The 27,936-nt window shown below is 36.3% G+C and overlaps 1 protein-coding gene across 3 annotated transcripts in view; it reads left to right on the top strand.

The window, feature by feature from the left end:
- The window catches only part of cntn4 (contactin 4), a 189,838-nt gene that overhangs the window by 91,034 nt on the left and 70,868 nt on the right, over positions 1 to 27,936 (top strand). For all 3 annotated transcript variants that reach the window (XM_015347297.2, XM_015347302.2, XM_015347301.2), the window contains exon 5: positions 5,555 to 5,650. In XM_015347297.2, coding sequence (XP_015202783.2) covers positions 5,555 to 5,650 — 96 coding nt within the window. The remainder of the gene's footprint in view (positions 1 to 5,554; positions 5,651 to 27,936) is intronic.

Raw genomic sequence — 27,936 nt, forward strand, 5'->3', positions numbered from 1 at the left:
ACATATGTAGAGAAAACCGGTTCAGGGACGCCAAATATGTAATCATAGTGGCTCTCTGAAGGCACCAGTTCTGTAGGGTTTGGGCATTTACTGAGACAATTATTAATTGTAGCAGTAAATCACAAAGTTGATTCTTTTGATGGCTTTAGAATCCAACCATGCGACATAACTCAAACAACGCGCACACACAGGTACTAATACACGAGGATACATTTATTAATACATAGAATATGCATATAAACCTAACAGATCTTATCGAGAGGGTTATCAGAATACAAAAGGTATATTCGGTCAGTTACAAAGTGTTACACATATCAAGAGGACATACGTTCAGTATATCATTCATTAAGACCGTTTCGTAAAGTGAACTTGGCTACAACTTCTACATTAGATACTCAAACAAGTACATAACTCTTAGGAATTAAATTGATATCAACTGGTTGGGATAACAATTGAATTCTCGAGCTGTAATGCATTGAAGTTGAATACTCATCCAATTTTTGGGGATTCAGATCTCCTGCGGGCACAAAGAAACAGTTGCAGGCTGTTGCTGTCCAATCCGCGCTCTCTGGCTCCGTGCCAGGCTGTGCTGTGCGGCTTGCGACGGTGCGCTGCTGATGCTCACTGTTGGCTTTAACTAGCAAAGTTTGTGCACAGGAGAAAAGATGACTGTGGGTCCCAGCAAGTCAGGAAGAGGACCGGTTCGTTCCTGATGAAGAGATTGTTCTGAATAGTGATTCAGCTGTCCACAGTTCTGACCTGTTCACGAGGCCTGCTGCTGGTTACTCTCTGGCAACCTCCACTCTAGACTCTTAGAACAAAGGAAAGTTCTGGCACTCGGACACACTGGCCGTTCCGTGGTTGTCCGGGCTGAGTCCCTGGATGGTCAGGAGGCGCGCTGCGAGAATGTCCTGCCCTTGGGATTCTCCTTTGAATTCCCTTTAGAATTGTTGAATCTGAATCTGAATCTGAAAACTCTCAGGCTCTCTGTGTTGCCTGTTTTTACCTGGAGGAACTTCAGCTCATTGATTGGCGGAAAGTTCCATGGGCATCAGAGTCCCACGTGGGTTACTCGGCCCTACCAGTCCCTGATTGGTTGATCAAGGTGAGATATGAGTCACTTAGTCCTGACACTTAGTAATGCAGTCCAGATGTCCAACTCGCACTCCCTAGACAGATAGGCACCAATGGATGACCATTGATCATGATAGCCAGGCTTAGCTAAGTGCATCCCCCTTTGGGAGCTGTCCTTGGACCTTAAATCACCTTGCATGAATGGTTTCTCTGTGGCTGCACCACAGAGATGAACAGAGAAATGAGGCCTAATTTGGGAAAGCTCAGAAACACTTAATTCTGCCTTATTATTAAGCCTCGCCGCTACACATACATGCTGGCTGATTCTAGATGTTGAAATAAATCATAGAGTCTCAGGAAGACTGCATTGTCCACTGACCTGTTCAAATCAAATCAAAATCAAATCAAAGTTTATTTATCAAATGCACAACAATACGGCGTGCAGCAGTAGTTGCTGGCAATGAAATGTCTTTTTCTGCGAGCTCACAAAAATTACAAGAATCACAAAAATCACAAAAATTCACCAAAACACAAAAATCACAAAATTGAGGTTACATTTTTGAAATTGAATAAAACTCAATGTGAGTAGAGCTGTTATGTGTCCATGGTGTATGCAATATATACATGTAGTGCAGTTATGCTGAATATAGTGAGAATTGTGTGTCCATGTAGCCATTACAGGTGATTTGCTAAGGAGCTACAGGTTGGCTATTTAGCAGTCTTATTGCCTGGAGGTAAAAGCTGTTCCGTAGTCTGTTGGACCTGGACCGAATGCTTTGGTACCGTTTACCAGACAGTTGAAAAGCTGCGCTGACTTCACCACCCTCTGCAATACTTTGCGATCCCGTGCGGAGCAGCTCCCATACTAGGCAGTGATGCAACCAGTCAGGATGCTCTCAATAGTGCACCTGTAGAAGTTGGCCTGGGTATGATGGTGATGGCATCCTGAACTTCTTTAGCCTGCGGAGAAAGATCAGACGCTGCCATGCTGTCTTGACCACGGTGTTGGTGTGGTGGGTCCAGGTTAAATCCTCTGAGATGTTAACTCCCAGGAACTTAAAGCTGCTGACCCTCTCCACTGCAGTTCCATTGATGTGAATAGGTGTGTGGTCTCCACCCTGATGTTTCCTATAGTCCACAATCATCTCCTTAGTCTTACTGATGTTCAGAGAGAGGTTGTTCTCCTGGCACCATACTGCCAGGCTTTCAACCTCCTCCCTGTATGCAGACTCCTCACCATCTGTGATCAGGCCAATGACTGTTGTATCGTCCACAAACTTGATGATGGAGTTTGAGTTATGCCTGGTGACACAGTCATGGGTAAATAAGAAGTAGAGAACAGGACTAAGCACGCAGCCTTGGGGGGCTCCAGAGTCAGGGTAGAGGATATGTTGGTGCCCACCTTCACCACCTGCGGACGTTCTGTCAAGAAGTCCAGGATCCAATTACAGAGGGAGGTGTTCAGTCCCAGGTCCTGGATCTTTCTTATCCAGGTGTGAGAGGGCAGTATGGAGGGCAGTGGCAATAGCATCTTCTGTTGACCTATTCTGGCGGTATGCAAATTGCAGTGGGTCTAGGGTGTCAGGCAGTGAGGAGGTGATGTATGCTTTGACCAACCGCTCGAAGCACTTCATGATAACTGATGTGATTGCAACAGGGCGGTAGTCATTTAGGCAGCTGACTCTGGATTTTTTAGGAACAGGGACAATGGTGGTTTTCTTAAAGCAGGAAGGAACTATAGACTGAGCTAGGGAGAGATTGAATATGTCCGAGAAGACATCTGCCAGCTGGTCTGCACATGCCTTCAGAACGCGGCCAGGCCAGGAGCCTTGCGTGGATTGGTCTTTTTAAAAACTTTACACACATCTTCTCTGGATATGATCAGTGGGTTTCCGTCTTGGATTTCTGGAATCTTCCTGACTGGATCTGCATTGCTGACCTCAAATCGAGCATAGAATGAATTTAGCTCATCAGAAAGAGAGGCAGACTGTTGTGCGATATAGCTGGGTTGCGTTTTGTAGTCTGTAATGGTGCATATACTGTACCACTCCACATGGTCCGTGTGTTGCAGCCGTGATAATATGACTCTAGTTTTACCCTGTAGTTGTATTTAGCTCTTTTGATGGCTTTCCTGAGGTCGTATCTGGATCTGTTTGCTCTGTAGGCAAGCTGCTATGGGTCCAAGTGCATGTTAAAAAATTGACTATGAGTCACTCAAACAACCTTCATAATAGCTGATGTCAAGGCTACTGGTCTGTTGTCACTGAGGCAGCTCACAGTGGTTAAAGTTATTGAGATGATATTTCGCAGTAAATTGAAGAATTATATGGAGTAGTCAACATGAATTAAGAAAATGAAGGTCTTGCTTAACTAATTTGTTACATTTGTTTGAACAATAGTAATGGATACAAACAATTTAACATATAGTGTACATGTATTTAGATTTTCAGAAAGTTTTTCATAAAGTTTCTCATTAAAGATAAAATTTCAATTTATGAACTGGTTAATACAGTATGTACAAAATAACCATATGCTGAATGCTCAAAGTGGTGTGATGTAATTAGTCCAGAAATCTGTGTTTTGAAAATAAAAAAGATAAATCTACATTAGGACCACTGCTGCTCTTGAATATATCGGTGATCTTCCTTCTGCTATTTTTAGGAAAATAATCAAGCTTGCTTATAATATGAATATTAATGAACACTGTAAAACAAAAGCAAAGGCAATTCAACAAGATAACAGAAGAATTCGAGACTGGGCAAACACCTGGCAGATAACATTTAATGAAGGCAAATGTTATAATGTTACATGCACATTGTAAAAGGTAAATTATACATTTTAGATAGGAAACACCTCTTATGAAGTTACTTATGAAGAAGAGTTAGATGTTTATGTTGACACACCATTTACATTTTCTAGAAAATGTGGAGTAGCATTGAAAAAAGCAAACAATGTTCAGATATATACTGAGCATCCAAATAAATCCATCATTTATGACCTCAAAACTTACACAATGGTAACTGTAAAACAATGTTTTTGTAGCAGTTGCACTGACATTTTTTTAACTAATATGACATGGCTAAATGCATTATAATGATTAACATTTGCCATCAACCATGTCAATCAATGGGGACCCGCAGTCACAGCCTAGTAGGCTGTGTGATGATCAAAGTAAACTGAACATTTGCAACCAATTTCACTAGAATACACGCACTGTCTTGTGGGATTCTCTCATCCCCTCTAGAGCTTGCACAAACTTGTGCCTCTTCCTAGATGCTACATCTCATGCCAACACATCCTACAGAATGTCTGTGGGACTTTAGTCTAGCAAGTACAGTACAGCATTCATGGCATACCTCAGATTCTCGTCTTGGAGGGTAACCATTGTTACATTTGCAGTATGAGAACATTAGTTGTCCTGCTGGAATGTTGTCATGTCAGGATAAGCCCACAGGAGGGAAAGGTGTGATTCCAGGACTTGATCAATGTGCTGTACAGTAGTGCTGTGTTGTGTCATCTTCTGTAGCATCTGGACATTCCTGCCTAGACCATCACAATTTCACAAAGACATTTATTGCATATCAGCATATTGTTTAGCCCATCATAATTTTTAATCTACTTTCCCACTAAGAAGGTGAGTTAGTGCCTATGCAACACTCACTTCATTGTATCACAGATAGTCGTAAATGCTCAATTTATGAAAATGACACGAAAACATTTAATCAATGTCCAAAAAGTGGTATACTTAATTTTTATGGGCACACACATGCACACAAATAAGGTAATGTTGCATAAATACTGTACTATTTAAATCAAGGTGTTGTTATATTAAAATTGCTCTATGCACATATAAATTCTGATTTAAAATAATACTGCTGTGGAATCAGTCCAGAGAAGAGAAATCTGATACATTCTTGAGCTTACATAAGTTTTTAAAACTGACCTAATAGAGTCTTGAACAGAGAAGAGTATGAGGAGTGTTGATTCTGCGAATTCATTGCAAATCCTCAAAAGCACCAACTCCACCAAGTCAACACAATAGGTTTCTTTACTAAAACATGAACCCATAGGACTCAAATGGAAAGGAAGTAGAAATACATTTGTAAATGCGAAAAAGACTTTGCTTTCATGAAACAGCTAGTGCTTCTGGAAAAACTGTTCCATATTGAAGGTGATACGAGTACCTCCTGTAGATTTTTTTAAGAAGCTAGCAACCAAAAGCTAGAAAACCTGAATGGCCTTCTCTTATTTGTTACCTTTATGTTCTTAAAAACATTGCTTTGTTAAATCTTGTATGAATTTTCAAACAGATATGAACATGAATTTTGCTTCTTAAAACTCAGCATTCCTTTAGGGCTTTTCGCATGATGCAGTTCATAAAATAAAATTCAAGACGTGTAATTACTTTTACCTGTCATTTGACTGAGGAGTACATAAGGAATTGTTTCTTTTTAAACCATGGTGTTGTTTTTCCATATAGACTTGGAACCCTTCAAGCTGCAGACCAGAAGTACTGTTTCAGTTCGTGAAGGTCAAGGTGTAGTGCTGCTGTGTGGACCACCAGCCCATTCTGGAGGTAGGAGATTTTTCAGACCCCAAATTGATCTTGACTGTCAGCTGTAAGAGTGCAGTACACTATATACTATAGGCTAGATGAATTGGCCAAGGATTAGAATTCCATCTTGCGTATTTTCCCTGACAATGAGAATTAAAGTTTTTTTTCCATGCGTTTCAATGTGTGTAAGCATGATGAGTACAGAAGCCCATGATCCCACACAGAGACGAAAAGCAGGAGAGCTTTACCCTCCTGCCCTCTGCTGATACGTGGTAATCCGAGCCTGCTGCTTCTCCAGACATGTAGTTTTATGAAGTATTTTACACAGCTTTAGGAGGAACTACATTTTTATCCTGCGCTTTTGATTTTAAAAAACGTTTTTGCAGTTGAAAGGAGGGTAATGCTGGGAGGTTTCAGCATGTTTTTCCTCCTCTTACAGTTTCTCACTCATGGGGTTTTATGCACTTTTTTGTCCCAATCGTCTTGTAACTGTAATTTATCTTTCTGTACTATTGTGGAGGTTGCTTGGCTGCAAAGTTCTCTGCCTGTCACCATGCATGAATTGTCCTAATCTGCCCCTTGAGGATGTCTTTGTGTGTCCTTATAACCTGCCTCCTTGTTACTCACAGGCTCCGTTAGGTTGTTTTTGGGATATTACAAACAACAATTTTGTTTCACATTATGCACACTCACAGACATGTAGTCATTGTTCTAATACATGGTGTCCCCTTAATAATTCCATTCTGGGGCTGTTCATTCATTTCTCTTCTACCTAACTATTGTCAGTGTGATTTGTTTAATAAATTAAATACATTAGGCACAGACATACTGTACTGTATGTTTGTACGATGGTTTCAAATAAGATTCTATATCCTTTACTTGATTATAGAATTTCTGTGGCTTTTGCCTCCACAAACACTTCACTTTTTGTTCTGTGTGTGTACACAGTGCAGAAGAAGTATCATTTTTTTTTGTTTTCCCTCAATGCAGTTTTTAAGGTGTACATTTTAGCAGGCCCTGGATAAGGCAATACAATGGTTTTCAGACAGCTATTTCCATGAATTTTAGAATTTATATAATACACAGTTTATGGAAGTGCCAGGAAAAAGAAAGAACACACAGTGAGAAAATTTGTCACGCACAGTGCTTTTACTTACTTATGAGCAGCTTTCGATGGAAAAGCTTATCTCCCTGCACAAGAAAAGCTCCACTTAAGGAGGCTAAGCTCCTTGCTTCCTCCTAAACTTACTCCTCCCCACCTGCTTCTAAAGAGTGCTCTGGAACTTTATTTTATGGAGTATAGAGAGGAGAAAATAATATTCATATATCTGTCAGAGTCAGATATATGAATATCTGACTCTCTGGCTTTTGCAATATTATGGAGAGGTGAAAAAGTCCTATTTTGCTGTGTGCTCTTGTCACGAACGAAATCCGTGTCAGATCTTGTAGAAGACCCTATGCGATGCGGTAAGAGCTGGAGAAAACAGGAGGTGTGGTAAAAAGGAACACACAGGGGTTTAATAGTGCACAAATATATAATAGTGACAGTCCGTGAGACAGTGTACGGGGAAGACAAAACGGCATCCAAATCCAAACGGGTCCAAGGGCAGGCCAAAGCACAGTCTGAGAGTCCATCAACTAGAAATCCATCCTGGGACGCGACAAAGTTAAAATCCCCGGGAGGGGGGAGCACACGGACAAACGAAACATGGAGGTCCAAGGGTGACGGGGCGAGATCCTCCAGACCCCGGGCTCAGGAAGCGGGAGGTGTCGGGGATGAGGCCTATGCCCTCAGGAGACGGACGTAGGGTTTCCTGGTGCTAGGCGGGCCTCGCGACATCTTCTCCCCGAGGAGCTGGTCTTTAAATTATAACACTAAAAGGGTACACCTGGAGAGCTTAATCACACGAACAATAATGGGAGCAGTAGTGCCCTCTAGGGAGGGATGTCGGGCGTGACAGCTCTACTGGAATGAAATATTGTAAAATTAACAGAATTTTCATAATTCATACACATCTTTACATGCTTTCTATACTTTTTACAGAATTACAAGGTAACATAATTTTGTGTTAGTGAAGTTCATACTTCATGTTCTAAAAATAATTCAGGTGAACCAGCCTACATTTCATACACCTTGATTCTTTTCTTAGTCTCTTCTTAAATTTCATGATTATCTGGTTTTAAAAATGAGTAGAGGTATGTCTGGGGAAAAATTTTAAAGTAGTAATAATATGTTGCGAAAAAAATTAGTGATGGCTGAAATGTTCCATAGTCTCACCACTATAGCTTTGCAAAATGTAGAAGACAATTCTATCTTGCTTTTTTTAAGTATGTCTTAACCTTCTATCTAAATATGCAGTTTAATAGACTAGTTTTAAACATATTGTTTCTTTTTTACACAAAGACAATGTGGTATTTGTTTCTCTCTGAAATGCTAATTTTATACAGTAGATTGTGCCAGGTGGTTTTTAACTAACTTGGGTTAAATCTTGTTAAACTTTCAGTCTTGAAGATAACACCTGAAGCAATGTTTGTTGCTTTTGTAAGACTTTTTGCAATTCACAGTATTTAAAAAAAAGAATTTGTTTTTATATGAATGATAAAATATGGTAAAGGATAATAAATTCAGAGAAATATAAACTAATGGCGATACAAAAAGATATTGCAAATATTTTCAAAATAAATAAAACAGGTGAACTCACTGCCTTCATCTACCAGATCTTAAAAAACCTTCTCAAAAGACAAAAAAGATTGTCTTTTTGTTATAGCCACATGGTCCTATAGGGACAATAGTAACACAGTACCAAATGTCAGCTGAAACAATTTCAGTCCTGTCTTGTCACTTAGCTGATGATGTTTTCTCTTGGCACATAATCACGAGTGATGACTACATTTATTTTAGGAAGCTGTTAAACACCCATGTTACCGCATGTCACTCTATAACCTTTTCACAGATGTAATATATTCATTTAATTTCCCTGTGGTGGAAAATAAAGTAGGCTTACAGTTGCAAGGGGAAATTAGCAATCAAAATGGGCTGTAACACAATCTGTGTCTCTTACCCTTGTGTAATTTTTTTTTACCCACAAGCTTAGTGGGCTACATGTCCAATGCAGATTTTTCATTTGTCACCAGAAGCACATTTCATACATTCAAAAAGCTCCCTTGTCATTTTCTTTACTTTGGTAAATCGTGAATAGTTGAAATTTTAATTCAAATCTTACACAAGTCATTTAAATGCTTTTTTGATCAGTACGCCAAGTAATACCATATGGATCTATGTGACTTTTAAGGATTAATTAGCTTAGAAAATCCAGTTTTTGTGTTTTGTGTGTCATAATCCCACACCACCCCTTGCAAGCCCTTATAATTGCCAGTTGTGTATGGGATCTTGTGGTCCCTTTAAGACTGGTAAAAGCACAGGATCAAACAGACAAAGTGAAGTCTTTAAGTTACATTCTTCAGTACAGCCAGACTGAAAGTAGGGTATTTGGGAAAGGGGGAATCATATTGTTTCTTATTGTTTTTATTTGGGAAAGGGGGAATCATATTGTTTCTTATTGTTTTTATTTTGTAGTATTTTGTACCAAGTTTGTTTGTTTTAAATCAGTCATGGAGGTAACTGTGTAGAAATGGATTTTCTAAATGTGGCTGTACTTGTGAAAGTAAACATTACAAGGACAAGCTTGGAGCCACTGTTTACGATTTTGGTGGATTATATCAATATGAAATTCGACATTTACTCGCTTTTGTCCTGTCATTTAAAAAAAAATGCCAGAGAGTTCCTAAGATGAATACACCAAATTCACAACCGTCATCTAATTTATCCTTCCTTCTCCCAAAGGTTAAGTAACATGTTTATAGGTGTGGTACCCATTACATTTGGATGGGGAAAAGATGAAGAAGACAACCTGAAAAACAAACTCTAGTTTACCTGTCAAGGAACCTTGAAACATATGAGAAGTAATTATGTCCCTGTTCTGATAAATGTCTGAATTTTTCCACAGCAGTAACTGTCCTACTGCACTTTTGCAGTACACCAGTTGTGGAATGAATTATTGCAGTTATTTTGTAGCAGAACTTGTTCGGTGACAATTTACTATTCTCATGCAGCAATTTAGTAAAAGTTGCTTTTCATGGGGCTGTTACCGTTCACCGCAGTGACTCCTTAATGTGTCAGATGTTTGTAACAGCATGGAGCCTTTGTATATCCTGTTAGTTTTATCACATCAGATTCTAGATGCAGAGTAATGAGGTAGGAAGAAAGAACTACATTTTCATTTTCACAGAGGAAAGAAAAAAATACATTTTCATTTTAGACTTCCAGGCAGTTGCTAGGAAATACAGTGGCTTAGGCATTATTTGTTCAATACAGTATGTGGTGGGAGTGTTATATAAATACACACAAAGATAACAGTAGACAATTAAAAAGCACACATCCTTTTTAAAGTTTCTTATATGCATAAGAATGCAAGTGATCTACAGTATACATTTTCTATACATGTGGGGCCTCCAATGGCTCTTGACCAACATGGCAGCATATGATAGAAATAGGATACTTTTACACTCAGCTTACACTTTGTTTTTCCAAATAGTTTACTTTTGGTTTAGGGTAGTTTTTGTAGCATTAAGGAAGACAGGAATCTGCTTATTACCACACAGATGGAAATCACAGACATGGTTAATCCCCTTGATTTCTCAATGGGGCTACTACCATGGGTCTCTGATGCACATCTTCACTGCAGCAATATTTTATTGTGGATCGCCTCTGAAATCTGAAATCTTTGCTGACATTAAAGCTGTCCATGCCACTCAGGGCACCATCTAGCCTCACCTTCAGTTGTTGGGAGGACAGACTCCTGCTGCTCTCCCATCAGTTGACAAACAAAGTAAGCAACACTAGCATTGAAACAATATTGTAGTGTCAGAGAAGTAGGTAACCGAAGTCTGACAGGTTCCCCTCAACTGGTAGTGTGGTATCAGAGAATCTACACAAACTTTTTTTTTCAGAGGGAAATATGATGAGGCCATACCAATCCTGGTGTAATGACATTCCCAACACTTCTATGGTCTATAACCTATTTCGCTTTCCAGTTTCTTCCTTAGTCCTTTCCCTTCACAGACAACTGTGTAGAATGTTCAGCTGGCCCTTTGGAGAGTAAGATTACTTGTGGCAGCCTAATCTGTTACCGATTTATCTGCCAACTTTAAAACTGTCCTAAACCAACTTGGTCTTACCAAAAACCTAGACTAAAAGTGCTCAAGAATGTGTCACCATGGGATTTAACTGGTCTATTCTCACCAAATTACTAGCCAACCTGTAGTTGCTAAACCTATTAATAGAAGAACCTGATGAAAGACAACTGCATTTGTTTCAAAATATCATCTTATGCTAATGCACTTTGTCTCTCCCACTGGAATGTCTCTATGCCACCCTCTTGTGGCTTAAAATGAAGTTGACAGTCCCAGAACTAACTGCTCCACTACTACAACTAAAATCCCATCTGGCCATTGGAGCAACTGGAGGATAGAAGCTACCTTTCAAGGCCTGCTGGAGGTTATTGAAGTAGATGATCTGATTAGATTTTTACAAAAAAGTTCCAGGAAAATCATTATCCTCCCTGGTTATCTCCTGGTCAGTTTATGTCATGAGGGTACATTGGATTTGTGGCTTTTCTGGTACAGAGTGGGGGCTGGTCCATTGGTGCACGACCTTCAGTGCATCTTACAGGCAACCAGAAAATTAACTGCAGGCCCCTCAGTATGATGGGCATGCAGTCCTGCTTACTTCTTTCTCTTAAAACCTAATATTTCAAACAAAAGGAGGTCATTTGGCCAATTCATCCAAGAACCTCATCCAACCATGACTTGAAAGAAGCCATGGTACTGGCTTCAACAACATGGCTTTGTAACTTGTTCCATACTATTGCAATCCTTTGGGTAAGAGAGTGTCACCAGTTCCCGGTTCAAATGCATGCTCAACTAGTTTGGATGTGTAACCGCTGGCTTGTGTTTCACTTTTCATTCTGAAGAATTCTGCTGGGTTGGGTTTTCCAGTGCCTTTGGGGATTTTAAACACTTGTATTAGGTCTCCTCATAATCATCTCTGTTCAAGACTAAAAAGCTTCAGTTCCTAGAGCCTATCAATGTAAGACATTCCCTCAAGCCTTTTATTTATTTTATTCCTTGGTGTGAGTGTGCACATGTCTGTGCCTGGGGATGGACTGACATCCTGTCTAGAGTTTACCCTTTCTTGCGCCTGTTGCTTGCTGGGATAGGCTTCAGCTTCCCTGTGACCCTGAAGAGGAAGAAGTGGTTAGAATAATTTAAATAATGTGTCAACATGAACACTGAAGATTTTCTTATATTGTAAGTAGCCTCTTCTGTGTTACTTTCCAAATTTTGTGATTCTTCTGCTTTTGTTTTGTATTATACTGTATATTATATGTTATATTAATATACAGTATATCATATCTGCAACTCACAGGAAAAGGGTTGTCCTTCACTGCTGTGATTTGTATGTCTCTTTAGCTTTCACTTCACCACTGGTTTGGAACACTGTGCTTCAAGCCTGTCCAAGCAAAATGGCTGCTAACATTCTAAAATGCATCTGACATTTAAAAAGCTGCTCTTGTCCTCTCCTGACTTCTGTCAAAACAATGCACATACGCTAACTCTTTACATAATACATAAGTAATGCAATACTCGCATATTTAAATATATTTATTAGATGTTCTCTTGATTTCTAATAAATGCCATGTTTAGTTGCATGCACACTTTAAAGTCATTGTTATTACTTCTAAAAGGGGAATTTCAATACTATTTCTATATTTCGGGATTAGAAAGAATCAGCATTGTTGAGTCCATTTCGCATTACATAAGTTATTACAAGACTGACTTCACATTGCAATTTCCCTGAAAATTGAGTCCAGGGGTTTGCAGCAACATGGTGACTTACAGTACTTTCATAAAGTTCATGATTTTGTGCTTAATTTCAAATTTGTAAAATTTGGTGATACTGCCAATAATTTATTTTGTTACTTTAATAACCTGTCTGAGTTCCCTTTTAAAGGAAACATAGAAAGCTTTGCAATAAAAATACAAATCCCTCAAAATCCTCATCACTATTTCTGTATTGTTTTAACATGACACTTATCTTTGCTCACTGCTGAATTTTCTTTCTCTAATGATTTCTCACTGAATGACTACATCTCTCATTTTCGGATGCATAACATCATAATACAGTATATCCCTTCATAAGACAACACACAGCATTCAATGGCCAATTTTGAGCATTAAGTAATTAATTCCAATATTATAATCCAATGTATGAGCAGAAATCTGAATATTTTTTGATAGGATCAAATCTTTGGCTGTTTTTAATCAACAAAAGTCACCAAAGGCAATATTGATCCTCTCAGACTTTAAGTGACACTCCATCTTATAGGCAGTGAATTAGTTAAATGTTTACTTGTAATGTTATACAGTATCTGCATACAGTTTGAATTCACTCATCAAAAGAGCTAATTGTTAAAAAGATTTACACCATAAGAATATTCAAATAGCTTTATTTCAGGAAAGCCATCTCAAGTTTTCTGGTCTTCATAGATTTCAGAATAAACACTATAAAGCCTTTGCTCATGCTTACATTCTAAATAAAACAGACGAGTTTCTTGCAGCAATTCATAGACTAATATTACTATCAGGGGTTTAAGCAGTGATGCTGAAGATCATTTCTGCCAAGTGATAATATTGCGTAACAGTATTAGGTCATGTTTATTATTGGTTTATGTACTTAATGTTTTTTAATCCAGTCTCTGGACTCTGTAACACAGAAATCCCTAACTCTGCAGTTGCTACGGAAGGAAACTTTTATTTGATTTTCATATCAGCAATGGACACCTCTTCACCATAAATGTCTCTCTCCCTTCTCCATGTTTTAAATATTTTCAAGCCCTTACACAAGATAAAAATGTATTTCGTTTTTGGCTTTTTTTCACGTGGACAAAGTGGGTGCTCAGATTGACTATTTTTGTTTCTCCAACCCTCATGCAGTATTTCCACATATATTTTTATATTGCTTAATTCTGAATGCCCCAATCATGTTCTCAATTAAAGTAGTTCCAGGAAAAATTTACTTTAAATGCTGGAATTAAGTATTTATTTCTTCAGAATGTGGCCTGCTTAAATCCTGCCTTTGAGGGATTTAAAACATTGTTAGAGATTAACAGTTCTGAAATCAACTCTTATTTTTTATGAGAGGTTACTAAATTCTTAATTAGGAGTAATTGTACTGTTTTTAATTCTGATCAAAACAAAAATGCAAGAAGCAGATTTCTCTGCTAGAAACTACAAATTTGCAATGGAAATTACACAAAAAATATAACTTACTGAAAATTAGGACTAGACATGTGGCCACACTAAAAAGTTCATTTAAAATGCTCACCAGCATTAGAGCAGAATTCATAATAGATGGGACAAGATGTTGAATACTGTCGTTGGGTTACTTGCATTAAGGTTAAAACAAAACAATATTGAGATGGACAAGAACTATAATAATAATTATGAAACTAAACTAAAGTGGACTTCTATGTTCGATAATCTATGATTTGTCCCCTCTACATTTTTGAAACTGGGGTAGGTCTGGCTCAGAATAAGGTAGTCTTAAATATCTGATTTAATTCCTGAACATGCTCTTGCTTTGATGGGGTTAAAGGCCTGGTTAAAGTACTACTTAGCTTGCTGTTAAAAAGCCAAAGGTCCACAGACAGCTCTAGTTATCCCTATAAAACTCAAACATATAGAGGGCACTTACAAAGGCACTTTCTAAGTGAATGAAGACATTAGTGTCACCTAATACATCATGATTAGACAAGACTTTTTGAAGCAGCAGTTTACTGGGACAAGGGACAGTTTATGTCCAATAAGTAGAGCCTGGAGTTTTTCTTGACCACATGATTTTCTGGGCTCCAATCCTGAAGTTTACTCATCAACTTTGAGATATACTGTAGGCACTCTAAACCCAGCAGTAGTCAATTTGCATAAAACTGTGATATATTATACAATTAGAAACAAAATAGGAGTTTATTGATGAGAGTGAGTGCCCTTTGAAAAATGCAAGGGAAAAGAAATCTGGCAGTGCCGTGGCACTGAAACATATGATCTGACAGAGGCATTAGTTTGCACAACAATTCCCCAGAAAAAACTCAGCCATCCCAAGATACACAGTATGCATTCCATGTACTAAATGGCAGGGCAATTCCTCCAGCAAGTCATCTGAGAAAGGAGTTTTTTGGTTGAAACATCTGATCATGTACTATATCTGTAGATTGTAATGAAACTACAAATATAAAGGATCATGACAACAAAGTGCCAGTTATTCTAGCAGATAGAGTTTGTCTGTACTCCATGGTATCTTTAGATGTATTTGAAGTGGATTTTAAAAACGTGACTGTATTTGACTCAGGAAATGCAGAAATCAGGTAATGATTAAATTTAACAGTAAAATATAGCACATTTAAAATATAGCTTTTCTTTCACTGAACCATAAGATTTTCATGCTCCCCGGGAAGTTAATTTTCTTAATTGTTTCTTTACTCTTTGTTTATATAGGTTACACCACTGGTTTTCTGATTTAATTATTTTCTAACCCATCAGATGTCTCAAAACACATAAACTGTATGCATTTTGATACTCATTTTGTTGATCATTTTGATCTTGCCACATTTTTCTCATACTGGAATAAAATGTATTTTTTAATTCATTTTTCTGGACCTTTTAGGGTTCTGTTTGAACTATTGGTTAATATATTTAAGATGTTTTTTTTTGTAAACATTTAAAATGTAAAAAATAGTCAATAGCAGATGAACTAGGGCTGATCTCATAATCACAAGGTAAAAAACAAAAACAAAATTCATCTGGAACTAAAAAGAGTCAGCCCAATGAGCTCCAATTTAAAGAAATTACATGATTGTTGATGGTTTATTTTGAGATCTTTCTCATTAGCATCCTCAAGAACATAGAATTTGTTACCTATGGTGAGTAGCTGTCTATGAGTGATTTGAAATTTCAAGCTTAGTGGGTGATTTCACTTCTTAAACTGGTGCTCTGCATGCACATGGGGAGTCCATTATTAAATGAAGTTGCAGCATATGTGTATTCATTACCTTATGGTTCATATGGCTAGAATATGGTTCTAGCTATTACTGATGGACTGCTACTTTGAAGACCCTTACTCTTTGCATACCCTCAAGCTTCTGTTTTAGATTGTGACTGCCAAAGTGTCTGCCTTGGGACAGATAATGCATAGAAGACATCTGGCAAAAAGCCTCCCTTGCTGACACACTCACACGGAGCACACTGAAATAGGCAGATTGAGCTGTATATAATGTAGAAGCTGTAAAGTGAGGGAGAGAGAACATCCATCATTTTTGCTTTGGCAGTTGTGTGGAATCAGAAAGCACTTGTCAAGGAAAGAGAGACCTCTGTATTCAGTGAATAATCAAACCTCCTCATCTTGGCGCCTTATGATGAAAGTATGAGTTAAGATAGTTTTTTTTGCTGTGTGAGTATTGCATCATCTGCTAAATTAAAAAACAAAAGTTGCTTGAGGTGCAACATCCACAGGTTGTTTGTAACTCTGCAATTCAGGTGGGTATTGCATTGTTTTTCTTACAGGTGCATTTGTATAAATTTACTGTTTTCCAGCTTACCAGGATTTTACGCTCCATGATCACAACACTTCATTCAGTGATAATTTTTCAGATGCATAGATAAGCATACATTTTGAATGGCTCTCATGTATTTTTTTTTATTTAACTGTTCTGTATAATGTGTGTTTTATTGTTTTATTGTTACACAGTTATTCACTATGTCAGCAAAAACAGGTTACAAAATGACAGATTTACAGGCACAGTAGCAGGAAAGACAATTTGCCTCCAATTTTGAGCTGAGTTGTGAATCATTGGCCTGTTGTACTTTTCTGCACCATAGTTCCACGAATTATGCCTACAGTGCAACAGTCTTTTTAGAATGCGATTGTGTTCAGTGGTTAATTACCGTGGCATGGCACTGTGAATGGTTACTCATCGAGACAATAACTTGTCAAAGATGGTGTCACCAAAAGCAGCTACCACTCCAGCGCTCCAAAGTTGTCCTGTTTAATAAAAAAGAAAGAAATGACTCATCTTCAGCCTTGCTTCACAATGCAATCTTTTTTCAGGTTGTGGACTCTTCTGACTATAGAGGAAAGAAAGAGGTTTAAATTGATAGAGACAGAACAGTTACTGCCACGTCCATTTGTCTTTGTTCTGAGCAAACACTGGTCAGGAAGTCAGTGTTAACATTTTAAAACCCAGGCCTGTACTGCACCTTAATTTGGAGTACCAGCATTCCTTCTTTATCTCCCGGTATAAGAGTTTATAGCTAAAAAAGTGCACCACGTGCTTCCAGACCCCAAACTCCTGAAACAGCACAGTCCCAAGCCCAAGGCTGTTGTATGCAAGGTAAAGGGGTGAGAACTCAGAGCAGTGTGAGACCAGGTCTTGGCAAAAGCAATCTTTGATAGTCTGAGAAACAGCCTGCATTACTTCATCCATCAGACTGTCTGGATTGACTTTGTTTAGTCGAGTTGATGAGAGGGACCCCAATGGTGTTGGATAATGCATAATGCAGTCATGTTACTTTTCCTCACCAAGAAGACCAACAGACCTAGAGATAATACATTTGCTGATGTCATCTCATGGAGTTAATATTTTTAAATACAGTACATTTGGCTGAAGTCAATATGTATATTTTGTGCTGTGTGAATTACCTTTGTATATAGTTCTTTCATAAAATATTCACTGAATTATTATTACTAACTGGTTTCCTGTTATCCTTAATATGGGTTGCTAGGAGAACAATGAAGAGTCTTCTGAGGCCAGGGATAGAAAACAAGTGAACAAGTGCCTGGAGTTACTTTGCCAATGCTAATGTGCCATTTTAATTGCTTATTCTAATGAATGGCTATATTTAATAAGCTTAATTTTTCATGGACACAGCTGCACAGTTAAGTAGTATACAACATTTATTTTTAGCTAATTTCAAAGAAGCAATACGAGGATGTTTTTTGAATACTTTCCTAGCAGTCCAATATTTAATGTACTTGTACTCTTCTGTTTTTTTTTTTTATGCACACTAAGCATTCATTTGAGAAATAGTGAAATAATGCAGCTAAATTACAAACCTTGTTGATGATAAAGTCTGACAACCCTTAATGGAGAAAGCATTATTGTGAATTCTGTTTTATTTTATTATTTTTAGTGGTGGTAAAAAATAAGGCTAACAGTAACAATGGTGGAGAACATCATAGCAGTGATTGCATGCTTATTGTTTTCTTATTATGTTTTCTTTTTCCAAGTGTAAATTAGTAACCTGCACTCAAGTCTATTTTTACTGTGTAAATTGGATAGCTGAGATAATCATAATTGTCATAATGTGATCTGCTAAGCATTTATAGCTCATAATTATCTCTTCCTATATAAATTCTAGTAAGCTCATAACTAACAATTTAGCAATAGTAGAGCTTGAATTGCACATTATGTGTGAAAAAGTGTTACCAGGCAAGAAGAAAAATTAGTAAGTTGCAAGGTTGAATTAATTGATCAATAGTCTGCGAACCACCTTGATGATGCAGTAGTCAGCACACGTATAAAGCAATCTCGTCTCTTGCAGACAAGCGATTGATCAGAAACTTTAAATACATACAAAGTTAGGATTAAAGGATTACACAGGTCACATTGAGATACACATTGAGGAGTCAAATGGAAATGGGTTTGAAGTAGTACTAAGCGATTTCACTTAGTGATTTGCTAAGATTTTTTTTCTTTTTTGGCAGTTTGCTAATAAATTTGGAAATAAAACAGTTGTTACGATTATTTAGGCATCAATTAAGTGACCTTTATGGATCGGGTATAGTAGTTTAGTAGTACTTGTGGATAATTATTAATCGTATTATGATGCATATTTTAAAATGTGAGTGTTGTTAATATTCACCAAGAGCTAGAAATAATGCCGCCCACAGTGGTCTTGATTAATAACATAATGTATTCCTTGTACATTTGTTCCAATTTTGATAGAGAAACAGAATGCCTTGGCACATTAAAATCTTACATGAGTTAATTTAGTCACAGAAATCCATTGGTGAAGTCTTACATTATGTAAGTGACTTTTGTACTCAACCAAGACAAAATAATATACAGTTTTTATGCTTCATTGGCTTCTTATTCTAAGACAGTATCTTGTACATTTTCTTCCCTTTCCTGTGTTCTTAAAACACACTGTACTGTACATGAGAAGAAAACATCAGTATTACCCCTTCTTGGTCTTTGTTTTGGTACTTGCATTTTCAACATATTTACTTGTGTAGATGCATTTACTGTACAGTACACTGAACACACGGGGTATACAACACCAGAAATACATTTACAGTAGATATGCCTGTTATTTCTGTGTGCCAATATACAGTACTGTAACGTGGTGGTATATATTCACTCATATATTGCTGGGGGGAGAATGAGCACATTGAATGTTTATTTCACTGTCTGAATAGAACTGAACGTCTGACATTCCATCATGTGACTTCAGCAATAAAACAAATACAACTTTTCACATTGTGTAAAGTATGTTTGAAGTGAATTAAGGGCATACGATAAGATGCATGACTGATTCTTTCATTTCATTTATTGTCTAGGTTTATACATGGCTGCTGAATTGTGTCTAAAGAACACAAACCAATGTAGTTTGTTGAATTGTTTTCATTACTTGTATAATGCAATTTGTGTAATGGAATTGGAATTTTTCTTATAACATCTCCTATTTGTAAAATTTCTGCAATGTACATTTTAAGCCCATTCTGAGTGAAATATACATCGTTTTAATTACAAAAACTAAATATAACAGAGGAGGTTTAGGAGGATGTAATCAAAGTTAGAATGAAGCCAGTTAATTCTGTTAAGAAATTACAAAATTATTTTTACCACTGTGATGAAAGATAGCAACAGATGAGCTAAGAAAAAAAATCAGAATAGAGTATTCAACAATGTAACAGAAAACTGAAAAAAAGGTACTGTAATACTCTATGTACTTTCAAAATTAATATTTTTTTTCTCATGCTCATTGCAGCATTTGTATCAAAGTAATGTGACCTAATTGGTCAAAATACATTTGGTCTAAATACATTTTTCTTGAATTGTAAAAAAAAAACCTAACAATTAGATAAAGATGTATCTATTACATATTTGAAACAATTTGGTTTAGTTTAATTTTTTAAATCTTTTGCATACAGTATAATCAATTTTTACATGTAATACAATAGATATTTAAATATAACATTGTGATAACTAATTCTGCCTCATTTCTCCATTTAAACTGAGGTTTTATATTTTATGTTTAACTGTAACCTTATTAACAATATATATATAGTTTGAAACAACAGTAAGCCACAAACATTGTAGACTCCCTTTGCATATTAACATGGCACTTCATGCAGAGTTCGACATGAAGCCTTTAAAGTGAGAAACTGCACCTTCCATGGAAAACAGTATAATAAAAGTAAATGTGCTATTTATCTTGAAACAGAAGTCTACTAATTGCTAATTAAATTTTAATTTGTATTATATATAGTTATGTGTACATACATGCAGGGTAATAAAATTCTAAAACATGATTTTAGATGCTTATAGCCATCTGACTCCTATAATATCATACACAACTTCTTTAAAATTAAGAATCAAGCTCCTTGTTGTTTTGAAAGTTCCTTATTAGTTAATGTTTATTAGTAAAGTTGTATTCCTTGTCTCAAGATTCTACAGAATGTTTCTGTGCACTAATTAGTACTGTAACTTATCTACTGTAGTATTACATTTCAGAGTACCTGGTGGGGAATACACACTATGCCCTCCATTGACAGCTGCTGTCAGTTTGTCTAATATGCACTGTTTTCATACTATTGAGATGTACTGTGCTGAATGAGAAATTAACTTATGAAAATATCGTATTAAGGCCAGTGATCTTTGTGATAGAGGTAAAAAAGTAAACCAAAGTCCTTGGTCAAGGAATGAAAGGAGAGAAAGGAATATGTGAAGGTTACTGTATGTGATATACAAATGTTCATGCTCCTCTCATAAATTGCCCAGGCGCCTGTCATGTGTTGGACTTAATAGCATCTTTCAAAAAACATGAGACTCTGACACACTTCCAAATATTGCATCAAGGAATTGTATCTGTGATGGTAAAAAATAGCAGGTTCATGGCCTTTGGCAGTAGACTTGCTCCCTAGACATTTTCAAATGAAGGTTGTGTGCTGAACCTTAACAAAACTAAATGTATGAAACTAGATAAATGACCCTAGTAATCATCTTGTGCTCTCTTTATGCATTTTAAATGATATAACTTGGTTGCCATGAGAAATTGAGAAGATATCTGGGGGTAGGCTAATTAGGAAGTCTTCATTATACTGTGACACACAGTTGTCAATAAGCTTTTAGCGTTATTTCTTGTAGTGTAAAATATCTCAGTCAGGTTCTTCTGACACCCTGGAAGCACTAGCTTTATTAATTACACTCTGTTTAGCTGTAGCTTTTAATTAGAGGGAAAATGTTGAATTCATGGTGGGAAATGAAGTAAAATGCTATGTAAATAGAGTGCTATTGCTCATGGAGTTCAGTACTGAGGTTAGTTTTTCTTCATTTTGATCTAGTTCCTGGTTTCATACTTGGAGTTTTCTTGTCAGAAAGATGGTTTAAGCAAGGTTTCTCATAAGTGTTCAAGTAATTATATAGTATCTGATGGTATAATTTGCTAATTCCACAAGATCATATGTTTATCTTAAAATCCTTATCATATAGAACTCAGAGAGTTGGCAGACTCAATTTAAGGCTAAAGGTCTCACGGTCACTAGATTCAGTTAAATATGGTTAATGATATGTAACAGTCTCCCTGTGTGCTATTTACAATATACTGTACTTCTTGCCAAGCACGTGCAGAGTGTGCCAAGGTTGGAAGGAGCTTAATTAAGGATAAACAGATGTTAGTCAATAACAAAAGGAGGAATGATATATATTTTAAAATATATTAACTATTTTGTACAATGGAACGTCGATAATCATCTGGCATTCTATTATTCTCCTACAGTCGTGCTGAATTTAATAAACATTCAGATTTGAAATGCTGTCACTTTGACTTTTTTCAAAGAATGTTACAGTACATTAATGTCAGGGTTCTGCTTCCTGTCACTGGACTTTGTGTTAATCAGTTGTTCAATTCTGAAGCTCTGATGTGGCAGCACTTCACAAGTAGAATATCCTAATGAAAATGAGTCATGTGGATTTCCTAATAATTTAATTTGTGTGTTTTTAACAAATCTTTAAGAAAGTATTTTATTAACACATTTGGGCTTGGAAATATAGGACGTGTGCTCTGTGCAGCCATCATTTAAAAGACACAAAAGCAGTTTTTGGCATCACAAACAAACTTTCTGAAATAAATATAGAAACGTCATCCATTCTTTGCATTTACAGACTATGGTTCTCTTTAAGTGTTTAGTGATGAAGCATTGTTTCATTTTCTCACTTGAATGGAAGTGCATGTTCTAGACCCTTTTAAAATGATATGGAAGACACAAAAGAACAGAGAGGTAAATACTGTATGTACTGTGTACTGTAAATTCATATGAATATATTTAGATGTGTATTATTTGAACAGAAGTACAAGGGTTCATCACAGTTCCAGTATTGCATTGATAACCCATTTGCTGATACATTTAAAGTGTTCAATATGCATCAAGGCATGTTGCAGCAAATACCCATTATTAAGGATTATAAATTGTGTTTATTAGCATCAGAGAAAAATTTATTGGTAGTGTTATATTTTATTCTGAGAGTCACACAAGGCAGAAATTGATGAAACCTATTATGGGATAAATTATCTTGCCTCCACTGAATGATATGATAAAGGCTTGATTTTTTAATATGCTGTTCATTGTCTGTTTCCCCTGCCCCTTTGGGCTTTAAAATAGAATCTAAAACTGGAATTAATGCTAGGATTTTTTTTTTGCTTCTTATAAATTTTTTACACCACCTGCAAAGAACTGCAAGGCTGAATTTTTTTTCTAAAGAGAGCTTCGTGTTAAGCCCTGCCACTAGCTATCCATCATACTTCATCACTTACCTTCATCTAGTCTGGGTACATCATTGATCTCCCCAAAGGTACTCAGCATGTGGTGGTACATGCTTCCTCTATCTAAAGTTATTAAAATTTGAAGTCAGTATGCAACCTTTTTGTTCCTGGTGCTAATTATTCTGTTCAAACTGTATCAAAACAAAACCAAAAATATTAATGTTTTTATTATTAATTTCAGATGACCATATTCTTGTCATTCTTCATATTCTTTGAAGAATACTGTCCCAGTGTTAAGTGTGTTGTTGGTAATTGCAACCACCATAACTCTTTTTTCAGTAAACCAGTCATTTGGTTTATTAACAAAAAAGTCCCTTGCATAGAAGAAAAGTGGCTATAAGCTATAATTCTGTTTTCTTCTTGTTCAGTTTATGCTGCAGTATGTCTGTGATTGAAGATGCACATACGTACAATTGTTAAACAATTTACAGTAATTTAAAATTAATCTGATGGTATTATAATATGAATGACCCTTAAAATACTTTAGGCATTTTTTGGGTGAATCCTTTGTTCAAATATAAGAAATATCTAAAGACTGCAAAGTTGTGAAAAAAATGCCTTATTCTTGCTGAAAGTTGAAATTATAATTAAATTCAAAATGTAATTCATGAGAATATGGTTCGTTGTTCAAACTACTTCTTCCTGTGTTTCAGTATTATTTGGTGATGCAGTTGGATGCAGTTCTGGAGGCACTGTTGAATGTATCACATTCTGAACTATTAACTAACCTAAAGGCAGATTTTAATTGTTGGTTCTAACACTGAAAACTAATTGGCATATTTAGAAGGTGTAGCATTTTTAACTTATTAGTCGTGAAGCCTCTGCTTATGCAATTATACTGTACTAAATATTCCCAAAATAATTACAAGTGCCTTGAAGGGGCTTTGTGAAGAAGCTCAGTGAACATTTGCAAAGGCAATTTACGAAACTCATAACGGAGATTTTACTTTGTCATCTTTTCATTTAGTAACAAGTAAAAGGAATGGAGATTTAGAAATCTATTTGGCCTGAAGAAAACATTTGTTCTGCAATATGTACTGCTTGTTTTTTTTCCATGGAACATGTCCTTTTCCCAGTAGAGCTTAAAAGAAATTCATGGTAACTGTCTTCAGATTGGTTTGAAATAGTTTTTAATACAAAAGGTCTTTGCAACGCAAGTCAGCAAAGTTATTCCCAAAACTGGACTATCATCCTTTATACATGTTTTTACAAATGGGTACAAATTGCTTATGGGACAGGGATATAACAAGCTCCAGTGCAATCTATTCTAGTATCAGATACGACAAAAATCCATCATTTTTTTATTTTAACACAGCCTTAGATAGTGATAAGGTACCTATTTCATTAAAGACTTTGGCAGTATGACAGAGCTGCAGGTTTTACACTTATTCTGAAGAATTAGTTGCCTGTACTTTCATCACTATTTTTACATTTTCACAAATCACTTGCAGTGTGCTTGTTGGTTTTTAAATATTACTTTTTTGTTTTCTCAAAACTGTTCTGCAACCCTTGCAGTTTAAGTTTTACATGCATTATGTTTTGTCAGTAAAAGTTGCCATTTCTTTATGTTTGGTGTGGAAAATATTTCCAAGCTAACAGCAGGCAATTTTAGATGAAGACTGGGTCACCTTTTATATAAGCTTCCAGGAGCTGCCTTGAAGTAGTCTTACTAGTGAAAAAAAAAAGATTGCTTTGTGCTGCCATACCAAGACTTACACACTGGAACCGAATATCATTTTCTCTTCATCATTTCAAAAAAGAAAGCTTCTGACAAGCAAACAGTTCTTCTCTAGTTAAATAATACAGTACTTAACAACACATACACACTTTACATAGGGCTGAAGTCATCAAAACTATTTTTCCAGCTCTTATACAGGTGCATTCATTGCGGAAGAGATGCTGGGCAGTTCATTAATATATTACATTGTTATCACATATTTTCAATCCATTGTGAGGTAAAACATCCCTAAACTCCCTCCACAGATTCCTGGCTCTTTGATTCACAATGCTCCTGTAGAGTTCTTAAGTTTGTCTTATGTTTTTTTTTAAACCACCTTTTTGTTCTTATTTTTCCTCTTGGAATGTGGGATAGAATTTCCTTCATCCAATGTGGATCGGTTGTTTTCCTGCATGTCCTTTCAACTGCCATTTCTGTTTTCCAATAGTGTCACAAAACCCTCTATATATAGTGCATCAATCCATGAGAGTTTTTTGTCACTGACACTAGTCCTGCAGTCCTCAGTAGAAGACCAGAAAAACATGGTGCTTCGAGTTATCAGTCTGAGTTGCTCTTCCAAGATGTAAGATTGTGCTGTTTACCACTACTCAATCAAGTTAACTTCTTGTTCTCTTCTTCTTTGTTCACTATGGGTGTTGTTCAGAGCTTCTGGTAGTTATAGATGTCTTTTTGGAAGGCTTGGAGCATGCAGTGATCTGCATTCCATTCTCATTTTGCTGTTGTCTAGGCAGATTCCTTGGTGAAAACTGCACAAGAACTGAAATTGTAATGGAAAAAAAAAACAAATGGACACATCTGTGCACCATGCCGTCATATTCACATTTGCAATCTTAGCTAAGAAATGATACATCTGTGGCAAAACAACAAGTATAAAGTACAAAATATGAAGAAAAAAGGTATTGCAGTTGAAGTTGTAATGTGCTCATTTTTATGGTATAAATGTAATGTATTTTAAATTAAAAATATTTTACATATAACCTTATATAATTCCATATACAGTATAGTATATACCGTATAAAATGTAATACTACACAGAAAACTGTAAATTAATAAAAAATATATAGTGCCCATATCCTGTGTTATAGGAGTTGGTATGCTATCTCTCTTCTGCACACATACTCTACCTGTCAATCCAAAACAGGGAACAATTCAGAAGCACTAAAGCTGACAGTTCAGAGAGAGTAAGATACAGCCATTATCTGCAAGAAAAGAAAGCACCACTCAGCCCACTTTGCTTTTTATACTTCACCATGTCATTAGATGAGAGTGTTAAAATGCTAAAAATAGCCATGTCATGGAATGGATAATAATAAAATAAATTATAGAAGATGGGGGAGCAGTAAGGTTTCAAAACCAACTCCTCAGTGCACTGCACTGAGGGCCTCAATGTGTGTGGGTACTCACTGTTGGAGAATTATCCACTTTATTTACCAAATCTTGCAAATGTCCATCTGTTCAGACAAACTAAAAGACATTCAAGGGTCTGCACCTTAAAATGACATTGAGGCCAGAGAGGCAGAGCAGGAATGACATGGGAACCAAAAAAAAAAAATTAATTTGAATCAAATTGTATAATTCGAATTTTAACACATTTTGTTCAATTAAACCTTCTAATGAAAAAGAAGGTCTGTAGAGGTTCAGTTTAAGAATTTTTCATGCCTGTTTAAAAAGCAGTTTGAAAATGTCAGTTAATCAATATAATGCTGACAGAAACTTCCAACTGCGTTGTAACACATCATGTTAAAGTGGACATCTGCAGCCATCTATGACAAAACTAGATGTTCTGGGTTTCCTAAGTTGCTGTTGGTTTCCTGAGACATGTAGTTTTGCTGTCTCATCCAGTGTTGATCTCACAGTAATGGTAGGGCACAGAATAAGATAGAACCAAGTATTTTGGCTTGCCTTGGTTTTGCAAACTCTAAAGAATAGAGTTTTTTTTTTCTCTATGTAATGCTGATTTTTTGGTATGATAAGAAATCTCTAATGTTTAATGTAAATATATATTATATGTGGTAAATATCTAACCTTATCAAGGCATATAAATTGATCACTTACACCACCCCAGATTACTTGCGTATAACTGAATCCAGTAGTATTTAATAAATGTGGAGTAAACAATGCTTCTTCACAATGGCCTACTGTAAATCATCATAAAACATTTTATTTGCCTCTGCTTTTAGCATGCAAAGATTTATTTCTCAGTGTTTTAGTGAAATTGTTTGGGATAGTGTATTGTGAGTTTTGGGGGAACATTTCTTATTTTAGTTTCTCAGTTTGTTTATTGGCCTGTGAAACTGCAAAGTGAAAAGGTATTTCAGTTGGAGAAATGTCTGAAATAACAACAACCAAAACAAATTACCCATCTTAAAGGTCAGTATTTAAAAGTCTGTTGTTTGGTCAGAAGGATTTTGACATGGAAATATGTCAGTCAGGTATTGTTGGCATTTATGTTTGGGATAAAGACCAGGTAGCAGCTTAATCCACTGGTCTGTGAGATTTTGTTCTTAATATGTTGCAAAGTATTTTTTGTACGCAGTTGACAAATGGGTTCCTCTGAAGCTTTGTACTATTGCAGAAATTTATTATCCCATTTGTTACCTAGGGCATCTCAAAATCCTAACACTGCAGTTAATATGTTTGGAAAAGCCACATCGTTTTTAAAGAGAGTCAGAGATTTCTTTATTGTGCTCTTCATTCATGTGTGCAACGGCAGCTGGCATTTGTTGCATAATCTTGTTGCTTCTTGATGTATTTTCTTGCTGTAATGGGACTGGCACATCATTAAAAATCACTGAGCTATGCTTATGTGTTATCATGTAGCTCTGAGTTATAAATTGCGCCCTGTGTTAATCTGTTATTGTCATCCATTGAAGTTTACAAATCATCTGAGATTTGTTTAAATTACACTTTGAGAATCTGTTTTAACAAAACACAATTAAAAACATCAGAATGCTCAATAAAGATAACACCGATTACTATTGTAGCACTTACTGGATTTGGTTTCTTATCCAAATCTCATTGATGTCAGGATCATTTTTGTATTAATGTTGTCTGGCACATAGGACCCAAAAACAAGTGGAAGGTTAAGGTGTTACAGATGTGTCTTAAAATGGCAAATGTAAGAGCCACAGCAATCCATGTACTGTTATACACAGTCGGATACTGTACAGTATGTGAAACCTGCTCTGAAGACAGATACACAATGAGTTCAGTGATAACACTAAGAAACTAATAATTTTCAGCACAATCAGTTTTATACAACTTAAAAAATAGGAAGACAAAGTTCTGCAGTATGTGTTGACTCCTCTCATTCCCAATTTTACTTTTATGTAATGAGTACCTGAGCATAAAT

The sequence above is a fragment of the Lepisosteus oculatus genome, chromosome 4, assembly GCF_040954835.1.
Source record: "Lepisosteus oculatus isolate fLepOcu1 chromosome 4, fLepOcu1.hap2, whole genome shotgun sequence".
Classification (NCBI taxonomy): domain Eukaryota; kingdom Metazoa; phylum Chordata; class Actinopteri; order Semionotiformes; family Lepisosteidae; genus Lepisosteus; species Lepisosteus oculatus.